This window comes from Pezoporus wallicus, unplaced genomic scaffold, assembly GCF_028554395.1.
Source record: "Pezoporus wallicus isolate ANWC-B61680 ecotype Strahan unplaced genomic scaffold, APGP_CSIRO_Pwel_v1 contig_4901, whole genome shotgun sequence".
Taxonomy (NCBI): domain Eukaryota; kingdom Metazoa; phylum Chordata; class Aves; order Psittaciformes; family Psittacidae; genus Pezoporus; species Pezoporus wallicus.
In genome coordinates this window covers 126,845-148,201 of record NW_026640354.1, presented here as the reverse complement: position 1 = coordinate 148,201, position 21,357 = coordinate 126,845, and the positions used below count along the sequence as shown (strand labels likewise).

At 37.5% G+C, this 21,357-nt stretch overlaps 1 protein-coding gene across 1 annotated transcript in view; it reads right to left on the bottom strand.

Annotated features, from left to right (window-relative positions):
* Positions 1–2,608: 2,608 nt before the first annotated feature.
* The window catches only part of IMPG1 (interphotoreceptor matrix proteoglycan 1), a 63,506-nt gene continuing 44,757 nt past the window's right edge, over positions 2,609–21,357 (bottom strand). The window contains exons 13-19 of the mRNA XM_057418824.1: positions 13,218–13,759; positions 12,217–12,436; positions 9,303–9,513; positions 7,236–7,412; positions 6,952–7,133; positions 6,547–6,630; positions 2,609–3,075 (exon numbers count right to left, since the gene is read on the bottom strand). Of these exons, the coding sequence (XP_057274807.1) occupies positions 6,599–6,630; positions 6,952–7,133; positions 7,236–7,412; positions 9,303–9,513; positions 12,217–12,436; positions 13,218–13,759 (1,364 nt within the window). The 3' untranslated portion in view covers positions 2,609–3,075; positions 6,547–6,598. The remainder of the gene's footprint in view (positions 3,076–6,546; positions 6,631–6,951; positions 7,134–7,235; positions 7,413–9,302; positions 9,514–12,216; positions 12,437–13,217; positions 13,760–21,357) is intronic.

Genomic DNA, 21,357 nt, shown 5'->3' with positions numbered 1-21,357 from the left:
CAGATGAGATGTTCCCACCTCTCTGCATTGCTCCTGCAGTATGCCTTAGACAGGCAGAAGATGCATTCCAAAAATCAGGGTAGTCCAGTTTGTTTGTTGGTTTTTGTTTTATTTCTTTTTTTTCTCTGCACTAAAAGCAGGATCTGCCTCAAGTTTTACTGATCTTTTTGTGCAGCAGAATTAATTTTCAATTCATTTCAGATTTTTATTTTTTTTTTTTTTTTTTACACATCAGGCAATATTGAGCTGCTTACAGGTAGTTTCTATAGACCTGTCTACAGTGTCAGATAATTATGCTGCTGGTTGATCTGGAGAGGAAATAAAAGGTGCGGGGAGAGGGCTGATCTGTAGAATTATAGTGTTCCTAATGCCCTTCTGATCTGTGGTTGTACCAAAACATTTAATTTGTCATTTTAAAGTGCAGGGATGAGGTAAACATGTTGGCTTGGTTCTGTGTGTTTGATTAAAAGGAAAAATAATAATTCATCCTGCCTCAGTGAAGTTGCCCACCATAGCTGAGATCTTCTGCATGAAACACTCCCCAAAACACAGGAAAGGTAGAAAGTTAGCATGTGAGACTCCTCCCTGGTTAGGTGACTCAGGAATAGGAATTTCCTAGAGAATGTGTCTTCAAGATCACCAGATCATTAAATACTTGTCTTTCATCCACTGATAAGATTGTTTTTCTTCACCTAGTTGAATTCTTCGGGGTTTTCTCCAAAATCTTTATTTAAAGTATTTAAATGACCTCCTAATCCTGTACTGAAAAATAAAAAAAAAAATAAAATAAATAAATACATTCCATATTGAAATATCAGTTGTATCTCTCTTGCCGTTTTGTCTTTAAAGATTTAAAGCCTAATAAGTTAATGGTAAATTAATTTACGAATAGGATAATAGGATTTCTGGGCTGGAGCTGCATGCTGCCTTTCTATCGGAAATTTGCGGTACTTAAAGCTACTGTAGTAGAGATTTTGTCTGTACCTTCGAAGGTAAGTGTTCCTCTAAAATAACACTCTGGTATTAAAAAAACTATGGTTTTGCTCCCTCATTTCTCAGTATTTGTTGAAACAAGTGTCTTCTAGCTTTCATTACTGTTTTTGTAACCTTTGTTGCCATCACTTCCAATGTATTTATCACTTGCCATGCTGCGTGAAACCACTTATACGTTGAGATTGTGTGTGGCAGGAAGAGCTTTATGTTTTATTCAGACTTTGATACCTGGGAAGATATAATTTTGTTTCCCTTTCTCTACAGCTTTCAGCTGTAGCTTTATATACGTGTAGTTTTAAGGTAATGTGATGTGTTTCAGTGTGAGATTAGATACCAGTTCAATTCCCTGTGAAATGTTCAAGTAAATAGTTTTATTATATTTTATTGAAATACAAAAGGCATACATCCAGCAAATATATTTGGTAATTAATAGTTGAGAGTGATAAATACAGTCATGAATAATCATTATTAAAATACACCTTTTAAAATGACTAGTTTTTTAATCTGACTGGTGATTACTAGTACAAATTGAAATACACTAAACACATACAAAAATACATTTGTGGTGAAAAAAAATCGAATGCTTTCAGCATTCTTAATGCATTCTTAACTTAGGTGAGGAAGATTGAAAAGCTAGTGTTTGTTGGCAGGGATGACATCCAGTGCGCTGCCAGAAGTATTTGTAGAATTTTATTCTAGCATAACTGTGTAAAACCACATCTTGGGTTTCAAAAACTCAACCTTGTATTCTTGATGCATTGCCTTCATTTATACACAGTCACCAGCTGTGGTGGTTTTGCAGGCAGATCTTTGCAGTTAATTGTTTGGAATCGCACAGTTCTTTTGAGCATAGATAATACGGTAAACCAAAGATCAGTCTTGGCTGTGGTATCTGTGTGGTATGAAGCAGAAAGAATTGTCACTAAAATCAGCTGCTGTTCTGGATGCATGAAAGTTTCCCATCTGAATGAGGAGCTAGCATCCAGCTTAATCATCAACTTTGTAGAAGCTCAGTTTGAGCTGTAAGTACAACTTCTGGTATGCACCAAGCAGCAAGTATTGGCTGGGTATTGTACAACACTGGTATGACATAAATACAGATATACTCAAGAAAAAGATATTCTAGGTAAAATAATACTTGTATGTGAATCAGGATTGTGCATCCATAGAGCATAAATTACTAAGCCTTAATTACTTAGCATAAAATACTTAATGGCCACACATTGTCTGCTTAGATTCCTTCTAAAAAAACTAAGAGTAACCTTTCAAAATCATTCCTATGTATACCAAGTTCAAAGCATGCATGCTCATGTACGGTTCTGTAACCTACGTGCTCCTGGGAGGGTACTTTTGAGTAGAAATCTCATGTTCTGAAAAGGTGAAACTGCTGGTGTCATGCCTCAGCAAAAAGTTTGACGTATTAGGATAAGCTGGCAGTTTAACCGTCACCAGAAATTAAACAGTGAAGTGTGTATGTATGTATGGATGGATAAATAATTCGTTTTTACAGAAAAACAGGAATCTGATGTTCCTAGAAGCCATTAAAAAATTAATCCCAACTTCTGTGTGATTTGTGGTGTGAGTGCTGTAGAGAGACAGAGTGAAGACTTTCCCAAGCACTTTTCATGTGGCCTTGGGTTGGTGTTTGGTTCACCCAGCTCTTGGTTCTGTGTTTGCCTCTTACGTTGGTGTATGTAAGGGAGGATAAGAAAAGGGCATAGACATGTAAAGTTTCATCCAGTTTTACCAGAATGGTTGTGACATACAGTACTGAAAGAAATAACTTCTCTGCAAAACCTGTTTCTAGCACTTGGCTCTTACATAAAAACACCAATAAGATGTGCAAGCAGTGGAGGCTGAATGTTGGTGTCTTAACACTGGTGACTTCTGACTAGGCAAAGCTGAGACGTGATCAAATAGCTGGTCAATTGGTTCATCTTTTCTTTAATAAAACTTTTTAAAAAATGTGTACTGATTTTAGAGCTAAAATGTTGCGTCTTTAGGAATCCTTGTATTATTTTCATACGCATAGTCAACCTGAAGTCCAGGCTTGAATCATGCAGACCTTCTTTTCTTTAATACCTGTAAGAGAAACTCTTATAAGACATTTGAAAAGCATTTTTTGATTTGAAGATGTATTATTTATTTGCAAGTAATAGGCAGGGTCTCACTAAAGTCAGTTGAGATAATCTCTAGTTCATGGTCAGGAGAATTGAATTAATCCTGAAGTTACTTTTTACATACTAAAACATACCACTACGTACCACTGAGCTCAGAATAAAATTACCGGTTTTCCTCCCTGATGTAACCATGCTGTGTTTCTATATGAAAAAACAAACAAGTGCCACCGATACCTGAATCTGAAGAACATATTTTTGACTGTAAAGTAACGAGAATGCAGTGTGCTGCAAAGGAAGCTCTATCTGAAGTACCTGCAAGAGTCACAGTTACAGCAGACCTGGGGGAAAATAAGCTTTAGGATTTTTGGTTTCTGTGTGTCTTTTTAAATGTCAAGGTGGCAACTGTGCCATGCAGACTGGAAACTGGTAGAACCTAACACCTGGTGTTCTCAAACAAAGAGCTTAGCACTTCCAGCTCTGTACTGCACTTGAGGTCATCTTTACCATGTATTCTGGTAATGAAACACTAGGTCTCTGATACTGGTGGGGGAGATCTAACAGGCTAACTTGTGTTGTGGTATTACTGTAATCCAAAATTCCAATTTGTTCGATGATCCAAGTGACTGACATGAGGGTGATACAAATGGTAGTCATTGGCTTCACCTCAAATGTCATTTCAGTCATCTTTCTTGGTGGCTGTCAGTTTTCCAGAGGACCGTGTTATGTGTCAGTTACTGGTTTTGATAAGCAAAGAATGAGGTATTTTATGTATTTCTTGGGCAGAATCTATAATGACTTTTAAACTTCATTGAATTAAATCAATGAAGTGGTCTTTGTCCATGCCAATTAGATTCAGCATTATGAAACAACCTATTCTACCAGTGCTTTATTTCCAAAGCTGCTGGGCTATATCATGTCAAATACTTCTTGGTCCTCTGAGATTTTATCTAAGGTTGTTAAACCTGATTTTTCTGTGGTACCTGTTGCAGCACAGTTCTTTCACAAGCCTAGAAAAGTTTGTGAAAACTCTTTAGATGAGGTGCTTTTTCCTTTCAAGTGGTAGATCCGTTACTGAATTTTGCCAGATAGAAGGAAGCCTACTTGCCCATGCTGTGTACAAGCACAAGTAAATGTTTATACAAAAGCATCTGTTAGACCAACTGAACAGTAATAAACTTTACAGAGAGTTGGACCTAAGACCCTTACAGCTGTAAAGCAAGGTGCTCTGTTTTTCAGCACCTTTGTCACTGAACAGAGAAGGTCCAGCACAGTCACTAACAGGGACATCGGATACTGCAAGAGAAAAGCTGTATTTTGAATGAGGTTGTGTCTTTGGCTTTCGCTTCAAAGAAGTAGAGAGCACATGTGAGGTGAGGTAGTCAGCAGAAAGTCAGGTTGGCAGGAATTTTGAGAGCTTTAGCATCTTTGACTTCCAAATATATCAGGCCAACTGGATGTGGACTTATTGGCCTTATGTCTCAGTCTCAGTGAACTGATTCACTTGAGTAGCTCATTGTCATGTTCTTCTTTGTCCCAAAGAAAGATGACTCGCAGTCGTTTAATACCTCATATTATTCTGTTGGTGGAATTAAATGCACCAAATTCCCAGACACCTCTCCATGTGTAGAGACAGCTGTGGTTTTCAGCTGTTTAACTTGTGTTTTCTACTGATCTTAGAGAAAAGGAAGAGCAAGTTCTTCACCTGGACATGAAACATGCTTGTTAGTCCCTGGATGACCAATTAGGTAAAAATCCAACCAAATAAACTCCCTCCAATAACCAAGTTTTTCAGTAGTTTTCCACGTAGTGACCCTGTAATTAAACTGGAAACATTTTTCATGCTTAGGAAGAAACTGAAGGTTATTTTGGCTTCTGCTGGAATGTTATGCTTATTTTCCCATATGCCTTTATAAATACAGAGCTGCATTTATCGTAGATATGTCCTAAAAAGCTGTCACTGCTGTCAGTACACATTGCAAACCAGAATTAAAGACTGGAATTTTCAGTTTAGCCTAAGAGTTGTAGATATCCACATCCTCCTGAAAACTGAATTCAAGAGCTCTGTTCTGGTTTTAAGGAGTTGTCTCAATTGTGATATGGCAGTGGTGCTCTTTGTTTCAGTTAATGAAAGCTGTGTTGCACATATGTTCTTCTTCCTCTACTGAATTTTTTCACATCATCAGAATTTCGTTCAACATAAGGACTCTGATGTAAACACCTGTTTTTAAGTAATGATGAAAAATGGCCAAAACCACCAATTTTTTTTTAAAACCCATTTCTATTTTGTGATTGCCTCACTTCTCATTAATTTCCTTACTAGATCTTGCAAAGAGGTTTGTCAATATACTTCAGACATTTCAAATAGAGTCTAGATGACACAGGCCCGGTTTTCTCCCACAGATGAGCCATTTTATTCCTTTCATAAAATATGTAATGCTTTTGTAAGTAGTAATTTTAAGTAGTTCAGCTGGTGTGAAAGTTGCTTTACAATTATCCACAGTCACATTTCTTTTAAGAGGAATATAAAGTACAAATTGCAATCGTCCGTGCTTTTTTTGTCAGCAGTGAAGTCAATTCATTAGCCAAACTGCTGCTTCCTGCTGACTTGTCCATCTCTATCTCTGTGTTCCAGTCCCCACCTCATCAGCTCAGTCTGTAACCGTGACCTGAAGAACCTGAGAGACCAGTGAAACTGAATCTTTCCACATGGTATCACTGCTTGTTCCTTCATTTGCATATCAACTGGCTCAAGCCAAGAGTTCACATTACCTGTGTGTGGGGTCTCCCATAGCCTATAGCTAGTGCCAGCGTAATCCTGTACTGATACTCCTCTCAGTAATGAGGGGTACTAACAGCTGTCGTGAAATCGTTTTGCTGTAATTGGGCTGTGATTCAGATAAATGAAAATGGTGAAGTCAAACCTTTCTGTCTTTGAGAGAGCATACTCAGATACAGCAGGTTTAAGAGACAGGCTGGCAAGTTTTAGAGAATTTCTTGACCCAGCTTCCCCCATCTCTCCTCCCTGACCTCAAAGATACAAGAGGTTTCATGCTGCAAAATGAATGTTTGAGATATGAGCAGTATTATGCTCGAATTAGAATTCCCTCTTTTTAAAACTCTGTGTAGCTTAAACAGGCAAAAGTTACCTTCAGATGATCAGTTATTGCTATTTGAAACCTCCCCTTTGGTTTGCATTTTGTCTTGGTTTGTTATTTTAGATACTCATTCTTCCTTTATGTGAATCAGTGAATGCCACATCATCAAATGGGTTTATGGAAAGGAACTTTGTTGCATAAAAGCACATAAGAAGGGATTGTTGTGGTCATATCAAGCATCCAAAACCGCTGTATGGAATTAGTATAAAGAGGCTTCCTGGTAACTGATAAACAGGAAGCTGAACAGATTTTTAAAGCTCTCGAAAATGGTCACAAACCTTGGTTTTATCCGGCTGATGCTGGAAATGAAGAATTTCAGAGACTAACTTGTCAGTCTTGGCTTTGTAACCTCATCTGGTGACCTACAGCAGTTTAAAACAAAACAAACAGAAACACGAGATTAATTATTTCACTAAATCTCAAACAGCACTCCAATAAGCTGGGCCACCAAAGCCATGCAAGAGAGCTGTAAGGAAAGCAGTTCTACAGTCCTGTTACAAAAGCTATGCAGCAGTAAAAGTGGAAAGCAAGTAAATTAATAAGTATTTTTAGTCCTGAAATTACCAAGCAAGAGATTAGAATTGGATTTGAGTCAGTTGTAGAGTTAATACATGAAAATGGACCTGTTATTTGAGGTGGGGCTGTTTGCTGAGGGGTGAGAAAAGCATTTTCATGCATTTTACCTCCAGGCTGAATTGTGTTTTCGAGTTCGTGTAATGCTTCATGATCAATAATCTCTGAGGAACTGAGACAAGCACTTACACTGCAAGCCGTGTGACAAAAGCTAGTTATGGGTTCATCGTGCTCAAAAGCAGGATTAATCCTTATAGCATTTTCTGAACTGCAGCTGTTGAGAGTAGGACTTCTACAATGCAGAACAGTTTTGTTTAGGCAAGAGTTTAAATTGAAAAAGGAAAAAAAAAATGAATATTTTGAAATGTGAAGAAAAAGATTGTGAGCATCTTACTGCAAATTAGAGTTTCGTTTGCTTTTTCTTCTTAACTTAATAATTAAAATGATGACAAGAAAAACGAGGCTTAGTAAGCCAAGAAGGAGAGGTTTAAAAATGAAGGGTTGTGTGGGTTCTGGAGCAAATTTTGCACAGCGCTGTCCTTGGTAAAGCTCGTGTCTACGTACAGGGCATCTAAAATAGGGAGAGGAAGAGAAAAATGTGCAGAACTTGAAGGCATAACATTCAGAGTACCTCAAATGAAAACAAAGGAAAATCTGCAATTAAATATAAGCACAGTATTCCCAATATGATTATGTTTCTGTATCAAATAATGTGTTAACAAAGGAAAGATAATATTCTTAGATCCATGAGAGTGAGTGATAAATAAAAAGACACTGATACACTCTTTGGCAGCCTACAATTTTTAAGGAAATTCTGCATTTGAAACATCTCTGACAAATGTCTGTCCCCACAGGTGAAGTTGAAATAACATTTGCAGTTTAGAACTGTAGAAGTTAAGTGTGATTTTGGGGAATGTCTAAACACATTTTTGAGGCTTATATTCTGTTTATTGGTGATCTTAATCTGAAATAAGAGTTCTACTACAAATAAGTCCCTTTAAAGTAAAGGAGAAGATACCCGTATTTTACATGAGAGCACAGGGCTTCCAGTTAATGGAAAAACTACTGTGGTTCTGAATAAATTCAAAAGCAGTACAAGTGCTTGACTAAAGCAAATAATAGGCTGTAATTTTCTCTTTTTAGACCGTACAAATTTGCACCAGCTGTCAGTCTGTGACTGGTGGGAAGTTGTAACTTGCTCTAATTCACAAAATGTTTTATTTATTATATTTAATACTTTTATCCTTCTAAATGCCGGTTTGGTTATTACTGTACATCAAGTCAGGGTTTTTCTGAAAGGGAAAGGTATTACTTTCCTTAGTGTATTGATCTTGGAGGAGTAGGCTTTATAGACCTTGCTACTTCAGTAAAGTTTTGAATAGGACCTTGTTAGCTCAAAGGCTGATTCTAATACCAAATACTGCAGCTGCATTAATGTGACTCTGCAAGTCAGGAATTTAGCAATAACTGTGGTGAGTTCAGTGTAATCTATTATAGTTTCTGTGATGCCCACTGCATAAAATGAATTGTGGCAGTTATGTTGCTGCAGTGAAAATATATGAATAATTTGCTCAGTAGTTTTGATGTTAACCCCAAGTACACTTACTTAAAGATGTATCATTAACCTTGTAGTGCCAATATTAGGAGAGAATAAACAAGTGCAAGAATTTTAACTTCTCTCTTGCTTATACATGTGCCATACAGTACTTGTCTACCACTGTGTAGTCGAGTAAACAGTTTCACAGCTTGCTCTGGGGAGTCCTATCTTTACAATGAGATGAAACCTGATGCTTTGAAAAGAGAATTAATATTTTCAAGTACTGTGGTAGCTCTCAATATTGGCTTAACATCATTTCATGTAAAAATCATTATGGAACGTGTAATCCTAGGGTATATTTGCAGTTAGGAGGAGCTGCTAATCTTCAAGTCTTTCCCAGAAAGCGCTGAAAGCTGCCTCAGCCTTCACATGCTTTATTGGATGGTTTGAAATCAGAACAGGGTTTATAGGTGCGCTTGTAAGAATATTGATTTCCTTTTTAATATGTCTTAGAAAAATGTAGTTTCTTGAAATACTGCTGTGTAATCAATAGCAATGTGAATGTGTTATTTCATTTTTCCAAGATGTATTTCAAAATCAGAAAAGAATGCACGGCTTCGTATGTGTCATCTCTGCCAGTGTTGCTGAATTCCTAATAAATTTCTAAAACATCTCTAAAAAAACCCTAGATTGTGATGTGATGTGCATACTAATAGGAATAAAAGGATTTGTCCAGAGCTAGGCTATTTATACTGAAGAAGGGAAGTGCAATGTAGCTCAAAGTGTCTGAATGTTGAGATCTTGGCTTATTACCCTTGGCTTATTTTCATTTGCTGTTGAAAAGTGTATATTCAGCCCTACTTGTTCATGCAACAGATATACCAGGTCTGTTAACAGAATTCAAGTTAAGTACTATTTATTTACCTGCAGACAGCTCCTCTTCCTGGAACTAACTCACATTTCCCCCCGTTGATGCAAAGTTGCGGTTCTAGCTCACACAGGCTCCGGCAGGGTAATCCGTCTTGACTTGCGTAACCAGGTTTACAGAGGCAGTCGGCCTCTTTGGTCCACTCATTCATTATGCATTCGGAAAACTTGTCACATGCCATGAATTTGCACGGGTCTGCCTGATCAGCTGTAACGGGTGGATGAATCGTTAATGCATTACCCCAAAGAAACTTGGCAGGCTTTGAGGCAGCTAGAGAAGACTATTCACGTTTACTGGCCTCCTACTTGTGCATGGTAATCGAATGTAGCCTAGCATAAAAGGACACACACTGTTCTTTCTGTAGGTGACACAGCGGGCATCCAAGCTTATGTTTACTTACAATTTGTTTACTCCACCAATATTAAGCTGTGATTTTATTTTCATCTCACTGACAAGAATTTTCACATTAAGATATTTTTATTATTAGTTTACTGTAAGTGCTAGTTTTATGCTCATGGATGCTATGCTACAGCTTTGCCTATGTGTTAGAAATACTTTCAGCTCTTATGATCTTAAACACATAATTTAGGACATGACAAGGGAAAGGAACTTGATTATTTAATATTGCACAATACTGTGAGGACTGCAACCTAGAAACACTGTCTAGAGAAAGTGCACGCTGTAAAAGTATGTACATGTGAACTCTAACAAATGGGCAACAAAGTAACACAATAACTTACAAAATAAATTTATTCCCTTGTTTATATTAGGGGGGAAGAAAAATTTCAAGTATTTTGTTTTGGTTTTGTACTGGATTTTGGATATTACATAATTTAGTTTCTAATGAAACAGAACAGGGGATATTAACTGTTACAGATGCTTTTCTTACCCCACACAGAATTGCACTTCAACCAAAACCAGAACTCTTACAAAGGAAAAATGGTTAATAAAAGAGTTTGTATGATTAAGGACTTAATTAAAACAGTGACAGCTGTATTAATTGCAGGTTTCTTGTAAGTCTCTCCCCAGTGTCAATGGTCAGTTTACCTTTATAGTATTGGAAATAAAGGTTGATACTGCTAATACGGAGACATGGGCTCTGTCAAAGCATTACCCAGGGTTGCATGCTACAGTCCTGCAGTTTTCAGAAGCTGAAAGGTCTCAGTTCATTTCCATTTGACAAGTAGACCTTGGTGTGATTATTGCACTGGGTTACAGGGTCATTTTTTCATGCTAATGTTTTGTTTTCCTTAACAAAGCATTGGGCTACTTATCTGCCATACCTTGTCATCTCTTCTGTGTTTTCACTTTGTTTAGATTACAAAAATAGTGCATGCAGGTATTTTTAAAAGCCCGCTATATTATTCTTTATGGCATTACTTATGACCAGTGCTGTCAGCCCTTTGCAGATGCAGAGTCTTGATACATGTTTTGAACTGTCAGTTCCCATCAGTGTTTCCATTTAGTATAACGTTATTACCACTAGATGGCTCTTACTTTCACAAGAACTAGTAATTTGCTTAAATTACCTTAATTTACTCAGCAGGTTGGGGTTGGTTTGTTTGTTTGTTCTTTGGTTTATTTCTTTGTTTTCTAAAGGAAAAGACAGTAGGTCTTTGAAACACCTGTATGGGAATATACTGGCTTTCTAAACCTAATTTATTCTATTTTGGTATTTTACTACTGCTCGTAAACCTTGAAATAACAGTACTCCCAGCAAACTCAGTGGATTTAATGTTGAAATATCGTATCAGTAAAGCAGTTGATATGGATGAAGGTGACAGATTTTAATTTTTTTTTTCTGTGTTTGCATTTTAGAAGCTTTCTAATTCTAACATTTATTTATTGAATATTCACTACCAAAGCAGAGAACATGTGGTACCCCGAAGTTCACTCTTTCTAGTGAACTCATTTAATACTTTATTCAGCAAAACATCCATTTATCATGGGCATATTAGAAAGTTTGAATACTGTGCCTTGTTAACTTTCTTTACCACACACTACCTATGCTCTTTGTGGCCACAAGGAGATAGGTAAAATGAAAATAGATTAGAAACTGCCCACATGAACTGTAAATGGATTTTTGCTCTGGAGTAGTCAGAGATCTGCACATAAAAAGACAGATTAACCAAAACTGCTAGAGGCATCCTCATGCTAAGGTATTGGTATAGTTCTTCTCTATGCCCATAAAATTAAATTCAGCCCTTGAAATTATTACCAGACTCTGAAAATAGATCCAGACTTCAAATTTATAAAACAATATAGTTTGTGAAACTCTAAGTTTCTGACATTACAAGTGTCCAGATGTGTTTCAGGCTTCCTAGTGCCTAAGAAAGACTACAGATTTATTTGAAAGGTACTAAACCAGGAGGGATTCTGGAATTACAACTCTATGGAGTGCTACAAATAATAGTCATGCTCTGGTCAGTGACCATTTGTACAATCCAGTTACTCCTAGAAATTATCTCCTTCTGTCTTGTAGTCTTCAAAAGCAGATTTAATGACTCTCTAAAGTATGGTTTGCTTACAACATTGCAAAAATCATCAGAAATTATGTTTAAATACTCAAGTGCAACATTTCCATAAGTCGCTTCTGTAAGCTGCACATGACTGTTCTTCATACCTGCCTTTGCCCAGCTCTTATTCTAGAGAATTTTTAGTTCGCTATGTTTGGCTCTGAAAAGCAGTTGATGTATATGGACAGACCAACACCTCCACCTAGGCATTTCATTATAGTATGAAAATATGCCTGTAGATAATTTGTTTTTTTTTCTTATTACTCCTGATCACTGGGAGGCTGTTGTTAATACTGTTATTTCCAAAACAGTGATGCCTCTGAAGCTGTAACAATCTGAAAAAGATTATCTGCTTGGTTTCGATTTTGCACATACATTATTACCACAGTCTTACCTGGCTCAATATCCAGGGAATAGCTGTCAATCTCCAAATTGAGGCGCTGGGCTGCAGCATCACAGAAATCTTCCAAAACGCAATGTACTGCTTCTGTGATATTGTATGGCACTGTCCTGGCAAATTTCATTTTGCTATTCACAATCACACTTCCATTCCTGAAGTTAAGTATTTCCAGTTGCTTAAAACCTGTCAGGTTGGACTGAAGGTATGGAAGTAGCTGCAAAACAGAAAATCGCCTTTTATTTTAACTTCATGTTAATGTCTACCCACTAGTTATTTATCTTATAGTAACTTTTCATTATTGAGTGAACACATCATGCGTTTATTTGTCTGAATTTAATGCAATTGTTAAACTGTACCACCAAATCCACTTTTCTTTTAGCACTGTCTTCTGACTTTTGTGTCTTTTTCAATAATATATTGAGATGGATGGACAGCAATTTTCCCTGTAATAAAATGCATAGCATCTAAGGAGTTTATTCATCTGGAAGAGAAAAAAATCACCTCACTCAAAAGCCAACTTTAATTATTTTCAAACATTCAATCCAGGCAGGTTAGTGTATAACATAGTAGGTGCATTACTGAGCTGACCTGCTGCCCTATTGTACCCATAGAGAAAATCCAGATCTAATACCATTCCCCCTGCTAAGCTATGATATGTTTTAAAAGGCCTGTTTTTAAACGCAGCATGTAGACACAACCCTTAGATGTAATCAGCAAGGCTATGCTGTTAATGTGAAGCTAAGGAAAAGACAAATAAATTACATGCCACCCATATATCTGGAGTCTCTTGAACAAGTAGAAAATTTCATGACTGACTTCATGAACTTTCTTCATACCCTGATGTCATCCTAGGCTTATGGAGCCTTTCAAAATACAGCTTTATCAGGCTGAACTGTAGCAGGGTCTGGTATTATCAAAGTACTCTGCTCTTCAGTATATTTCTTTAAACTGTGCCTGACTATTGCAATATGTTGTTCAAGTTGATTTACACCCACCAATTGCATGAACTGTTGTTCTAGCGCTTTGTATTCTGTCGAGCTCCTATTGAAGAGGTCATCAGAAAAGTGCATGTTGGTTACCCTCAGGCTGAAGAAAACCACTAGCTCTTTGCCTTTGGCTGCGGTTGTCATGGAGCTGGTAGTTACATATTTCAGCGTAGGAGCTGGGGTGGCTTCTGCAGGCTCAGTTGTCAGCACTGGGATATAACCGCTGCCATGTTCCACTTCATCCAATGTGGCTGTGCTCATCACACCAATGTGATCTAACTCTGCAGCAATATCCTGCACTCCTGTCCCGGGCACTGTGGAGTCTGGTACCTCAAGGGACTGTTCGATGATCTCTGAGAGGCTGTAGGATGGACTGGTTGCTGAAGGCAGCAGTGCTGTTTGATCTGATGGTAGCACAGCTGTAATAACGTCTTCAGGCTGGGTGGTAGAGGGATCACTTGAACCAATAAGGAAAGGCAAAGTTTCGTAAGTGCTGGCTGGCACTAAAATGTCATCACCTGATGATTCTGGTTCATCCATGATCTTAACTGCTGCAGAAAAATGGAGAAAAGAAATACCTACTTGAAAAGCGAGCATAACAAACATCAAGCATGGAAACAACATGTTTATTGTGTTCTACCGAAGCATTTTAAAAAAACAAGTATTAACACTACCTAAACATGAAAATGGTATTTCCGTCACCAAGGAAAGATTACTGGAATAAAACAACTCATCCACATGAGGTGGATTGAGTAATGAGATTTCTGTGGGTGCTCTGTTTAAATAGTAATAATTACACTTGGTAAGTATTTCCTGAACCTCTCCAAAGCACATTCTTGTTTTGAAGGTACCTACTCACACTGTCAGTTTATATTGTCTGAAAGAGTAGATCGTATCTTTGAGCTGTCTGCTCAGATCACTTGTATGCTGGAGTCATTTTGTTCCCTTCTGCAAGAGGTTGAAGCTATTATTTGCCAGCAGTCATAAACAGTAATCACTGTTATGAAAAACAGTGCAGTCTCTTCAGATGCAAACTGAAGAGAGCAAAACTGTGTCAATTTAACAGCACACACAAACTCTTTCCTTTCTCCCTGAAGGTACAATACCTTGGTCTAATGTGGATTATTTTCTATATACCCCATTCTGCTAAGCTGACCACACTTCTTGAAACATCAAGGAATCCTTCTAAGGCTTGGTATGTGGTTTTACTAGAATTAAATGCTTGAAAAGAATTTTCTCCCATCTAGTTACCACTTTGCATAAGCCTATGTTAAGAGATGTTATATATATTTTTATCCTCTTTATTGTTTGTTTCATTATGTGTGTTATAGTGTGTATATATATATATGGTGATTCAGTGACAAAGTATAAAGAGATAAAACACATGCTAATAAAATAAGTTAATATGAAAACAATAAACAGTATAATATAAATATAAATATAAATATAAAATAAATCTTTATAAATAATAGTATCAATAGTAATATATTAAGTAAAACACATAATAGACTGACCAGTGGTTATACTATTAGAGTAGATTGTGAGAGAGCTAGATTTACTTTTTGGTTCTACTTCAAATTCCTGCTCAGGAGTCTTAAGGATACACCTTCAGGTGGTATTGAACTCTCTTCTAGAACGTATCTAAAAATGAGATGCATCCTCTAAGCCAATATTTTTGTTCCCTTTTTAGTCAATAGTGAGATATTTATCTCACTTGAAGAAAACCATCCAAATATTCTGCATCTTTTGAAGTGCCTGTATATTTCTGTTGACTTCAGAACATACACAGCGAATTTATGTATGATGCCTGCTTTTCTGCTTACATAGTCTGTTATGTAAATCAATCTCTTCAGCTCCCTTGTGGCACTACTGTAAGGTGATTTCTCTGATGTTCTCTGATGTATGACAAGGACTATTGAAGTTTTTTGAAAATGGGAAACACTTTCCATTGTGTGGTAGTTCGAAACTCTGAGCAGGGCAGCATGGTTCAGGCCCGGGAGAAAGCTCAGAGCATTTTACTCTGGAATACCACTGACAAGGTGTTACTGGAGAGTTGCTCCTCCTACTCTTAGTTCTAAGGTTTTCTCTTCCTTACAAGTGTTTTGCCCCAGCTAATGGAAGAACTAGACTTTTTTTGTCTGTTCTGTGGGGAAGTGAACTTCTAGAAACAATATTCTGAAGCAGAACTCCTCAGGTAAAGCAGGCTGGAAGTTACTACAGCTGCTTCTATTTATGCAGTCGCACATCAGTAACTAGTGCAAATGTTATTCTGTTATGTTGTTCTTTCAGATGAGTTTATTTGTATATTAATACCTGTTTTTGATAGGTATTGAGTAATAGATGCCAAGGTGTTCAGGAGTATAAGGTAAATTCTTGCTAGAGCAAATTTTAGTCATAGCAGCAGTGCATGTTCTCATAGCTACACATAAAAAAGCATTCTAGAAACACGATTTGCACTACTCTGACAGGGGTAATCAGGGAAAGGACAACTTCCACTTCACTGCTTTCTGGATGCATAAAATATTGCAACTGCCTTGCAAGATGTTGCCTCTCTTTTGAAGACCAGGTTATTAGCTCCTGTTTCATGTTCTTGCAGGATTCCCCTGTTATCTTGCAGCTCAAAGTAGGGTAGTCATCAAAGAGAGTTCCCAAACTGTCCTGGGCAGCTGCTGCTGATGGACAAACATTTTGTTATGATTTGGCTCATCAGAACAGATCAGTAGGCGCTGAGTGCAGCCAAGACTCTCCAGAGACCAGGTTTTAGGGGAGACACCTGCAAAGCAATGGAATCCCACAGGGGGTACCTATTTTGCCTTTAACACTAGCTGGCTGATGGCAAGTTATTGAAGATCACTCATCTCTGTCAATATTTAGTACCTCTTTCCCATATGGGACAAGGCAAATTTTTTATAGTCAGTTGCTTGCATGAAAACATCTTCCCCCAGGAGACTCACTTTAACTGGCAGAATATTTGGAAACCAGAATGATTTAGCTGACAAAAATTCCCACTTGATAAGAGACTATATTTCACCTATTTTGAGTTTGATATGTAGGGCTGAGTTCTAATTCATATTTATCAGCAGTGAACTTCTTACCTTCCACATTATGAGCCCCTCCCATCCCCTTACCACATCCCCAGTGGCTGTTCATGACACAAAATGTGTTAAATTTTGTATGCTTATGTACAAAATAACAAAGAGCCTAGAGCACTGGTGATTCTGGAGAAGATGCTGAAGTACACTGCTAATATGAAGCATCTGTGGGATGAGATGCAGAAAAAGACCAAGTGGTGTATTCTCCCCTACTGCAGGGCCAGACTGTGCTGATCTGGAACAGGAGCACAATGTGTGTATGGCAAATTCCCATTTAAAGTAGCACAGTTGTGCGGTCTCCTTTTATTTGTTGCAATACGTAATTTGCAGTGCTGACAGTGTAATACAAGGCCTACAGTCCCAGTCCCTCCAGCCCTAGAAAGCACCCAGAAAAGAATAGCAAATTGCTGTGTTGTTGTTCATGCTGCATAAAACACCAAATGCTGCACCAGAGCTTGATGCCCTAATACTTCTTCGAGAACTTGAGGTGCTTTTCTCTTGTCATGTCCTCGTGTTTCTTGTGTAATCAAGGATATGGACAGATTAGAGAAGAAAAGCCTAGCGATGTTCTCTGTTTACAAAGCTCTTGCTGTTACTTGTTATGCTGATGATAGGGAGTGAGAGTCACTTGTTAGTTAAGGGAACTCAGGACAGATTTCTTAGCATTAGTGCTTGAGGCATTAATGCAGGATGATCTACTGATGGGATGAACCTGCAGCTCTAGAGCAACCTTCTCTCAGCATGACAGCATACACATGGTCATGACTGATAGTATTTGTCAGGCATATTGTATTTTAGAAAAAGGTAACTACAGGAGAAAAAAGTACTGGAATGGCTTTGAAATTGCAGCAAGTTTGAAGCAGAATAAACATATATATTACACATTTGGCAAATAGCTGTGTATATGTGTGTGTGTGTGTGTATCTACATATAGAGAGAGATAGTCTATGCATAGATTATAAAGGTCTTCTGGCATCCTCTTATTACAAGCAAAGTAACTTAAAACACCTTGGGAGTATACCAAGATGATCTCAGTGCATGTATCACTTGTGTTCACATGTTGCCATTTCTTATCAGTCACAGTTTCTCCAGCTGAGATACATAAGACAGTGACCGACCACGGAGGTGGTGTTAGACTCTTGCAATGTGAAAGTAAATGGGCTCCCCTAAAAGGCTTCTGAGTGCTTAGTGAAGCACAGCACCACCCTTGAGCACAGGGGTTATTGTCCCCTTCTGTTGGTTACACGTTTTCTAATGTGTATCATGTTACTGTTGCAAGACTTGCAACTTACTGAATTCAAATATACCTCAAAAGTAACCATGTTACATTAAGGTTAAACAATAGAATGGAATTAAAAACGGCTGTCAGCAATGAAAAACTCAATTTGAACTCTTAGCCACCACTGACCCTCCGAAAGAGATGTTCACTGAACTCTCCAGATGTCTTTTTCATATTACATGGACAATATTGTACTGAAGAGAGTTTAATATCTGAAGTTAAACTGCTGTTGGCAAAGACGTATAAACACTGAATTAAGAGGCAATTTCCTGGGTGCATTGCTATATTAAATCTTTCTAAAAAGAGTGCTGCATGCAGGCATTTATTCCCAGATGAGGGAGTAAAATACATAGGTTTGACTTACCAGAAAGAATCATCTGCTATCTCAACAGCTTTATTTCATTTCAGGTATCTAATTAGTTGGTCCTCTTACATTTTTTTAAAGTGAGGAAACCTTTTATAATTGACCATGAATAAGGAGTTATTGTTGGGGAAAGGTCAAATTGTCATGAGACATTTTTCTAATGGGTTTGTGTTAATAAGCAGACCCAGAAGATTATGTATTGAGAGGTCCTGGTATTTCATTTCACTCATGAGCTTAATAAGCATTGACATTTCCTATTGGCAATAGAAAATTTTCCAGTCCACTGACAAATATTGTTCTGTATATGAAGGTTACAGAAGTGCAATGTGCATATATATATTTGAATATATGCTGGCTGAAGGAAATAACTAACAAGGGAAAAAGTGTGCAATGAAGAGACTGGTCCATAATGCAGGGTGAGAATCTCCTTATGGGCAGCTATGCTGATATAAATACCAGATGGACTGGTACATCAGGCAGCTGGATTCAAATCTACATATTTTGTTGGTGCCTGAAATGCCACAAATCCCTGAATGCAGGACTGTTGTGTACAAATAAATAGATGAAGTGCTGGATTTGTGTTTGAGGTCTTTCATTTTTAACTAGGACACAAGTAAAATGAAGATTAAGAGAATTAAGAATCTCATTAAGCCAGCATGTCACAACAAATGTCTTGCAGCACATCGTTATTAACTCTGTCTTTTTAACTGTAAAACCAAGGCAGAAGAGCCAGACTGATCTACGGCTGTCATTCTGTCTGTCAATATGAGCTCCCCATAAGCCAGGTTCAGTGTCCAGTGAAACCAACAGACCCCTTTCTCCACTGACTCCAGTGAATCTCACTGCACTGGGAGTGAATTCCATCTCTTCTCCATCTCCAGTCCTAAAATTTCTTATATTTTTCAACCTTTCTTCCTTAGCATCTCTGCTGACACTTTTTGAGGAGCCTGCTTTTTCGCAGGACAGCCTGATAGCTGCAGCTCTAGCTCTACTTCTGTGTAGTGCTCTGTGTAACTTAAATAAGAACACCTCAGTTTATTCTGAAAACTTTCTTATCTTGCAGCTGTGCTTCATCATCATGTTCTCACCACCAAAGGTGCAATGAATGTCATTCTGACATGCTGTCACAAGAGGATAAAATACTACTTAGTAATAATAATCTTCTCTCATTATTCTCAGAACATTTCAGTTCTACCTGACACTGTGAAAACTAAGAGGATAACATAAAATTTGCGAAATGAATACCTGAAAAGATAAAATACTGTGAATTCAGGGTGTTGAGCAACTACAGCTTGGTATTCTCTTGTCTTTGTTAATTCTGAAAGGATCTTCCAAGGGTGCTTTAGCTGGGCTTTGCACACTGGCATCAAGGATCACCTTCTGTTTGGTGAAACTGGGTAGCCTCTTTAACTGACTCATGCTTAGCTGAGTAATTTGGCAGGAGCACCAGACTGTGTGTTTGATTTGGAGTGTTTGCTCCAAATAACACAGAGTTATGATATGGCCCTCATCTCGCATCAGCATCCTTATCAATTCCTTTTTTTTTTTTTTTTTTGCAGGTCAGTAATGTTCTACACTCCTGCAATGACTGAAGAAATGAAAAGCAAAGAATTTTTCACTTGTCCCTCAAGCCCTGACTGCTTCTAATCTCCTGCAACTTTTCTCTCAGTGCAGCTAATTCTTCCTGAGAGAAGCAGAATGATGCGTCTCACAACAGTCTGACTGCCCATAAGCTTTTCACTGGTGTAAATTAGCTGGTCTTACTCAACTCACACAAAGTTTTCCGTACAAAGGAAGAATTCCCTTTATGAAATTAGGGTTAATATTTTTGTTGGTCCATCTCTCCTTGGGAAATGCAAGCTCCCTTCACTTTCATGGAAGTCAGTCAGTAACACATCTGCCTTTAGCAGTTTCATGCTTAGACGCTGTACCTGTAAAAGCCCCCTGAAATATCAGTTTTCTGTGCAATTACAAATTATTTTTCTCTCTAACTTTCACATGCACTGGCCAATGCATGGCTGAAAAATAATAATTCACCTTGTCATTATCTGTTCTGTTAAGGCCTTTCTTTATGTCAATTATCTATCTGCTAACAGTTTTCTCATTATTTGCATGTTTTTTGAGTAAGCCTATTTCTTTAAAGCTTTGAAATAATGAACTAAATAGTTAATATATGAGTTTTTTAAATTTTTCAGCTTCAAAGCAGTCACTTAAGCACAACAGGTGGAAATACAATACATATGCAATTAGTAGGGAAAGCTTATTTTAGACCTGTGTCAAATTCATGTACTGAGAGACTTGACTATTAAGCTTTAACAACTGTCCTTGGCATTCTCCTGTTTCAGCAGTTCTAGAGGATTCAGCATTTCAAAAACACGCAAGTACTTTAAACAAGATAGGAATAGCAGGTGCTTAAAGCATCCCCAGGACTATGAGTAGCAGTGTTTGATTTCATTTTGCACTGAAACTATGCGATGGAAGTATCTGCAGAAAATTGGAAAACAATCAACAATAATCTGTTAAACCTGGGTCTCAACCACCATCCCACCACAATTTCTTCCCTGAATTCAACAGCTGTTGCACCTGATTGTGGTGACGGTTCTGCCTCTCAGTTAAGACTCAGAAACATTCATTTGCCTCAGCACTTCTCTGACTATAGCAGAAGAAAACTCAGTAATTCCATATTGATTGCTTTAGGTAGTTAACAGTAATTATAGTGAGATTATAAGGTTGTATTCCTGCTTTTTACAAGAAAAACTGTACAGACAGGTGTATAATAAGATACCTTGTATGGACAGTAGGTCAGTGGTAGTTTATTTCCATAACATGACAAATCACTTTTCCATGTAAGAACTTTTACCTCATCTGCTGAGATTGTTAGACAAAATGACATACTAGTGCTCAAGTGCTCTAAAAGTCAGTTTTCTAATTAAAGTCCCTGCTAAAGAAATGATTCAACTGGTGTATTATACTCTTGTGAAGGAAGGAAATTAATAAGTACATTTACAGTTTAAACATGTAAAAATGCCAGAGACCGCTGGGACTGTTATTTAGTATTATAGGCTATTCTGCATTGAAATTCTGCGCAGTTTGCTACCATACTAAATTTATATTAAAATATATCTTAAACAACTAAGACATGAAGCTAAACTGAGAAGTCTGGACTTCATTGGTGTTCACATTAGTGAATTAGAGAAGAAAACTGAGAAGCATTGAATTTGCAAATACTAATACACATCTACATAGCAGTGGAATCAAAGCTGAATAAGAAGTATCTCACTTAAGACAATAGCTTCATAAGGATTAACAGCTTTTATTCCTATTGTTGATTATTCTACAGTTAAATTTGAGAAATTTATTTCATGAGTTTAAACTAATGAAATCTGCCTGAAAATAACCTAAACCTAGAAACAT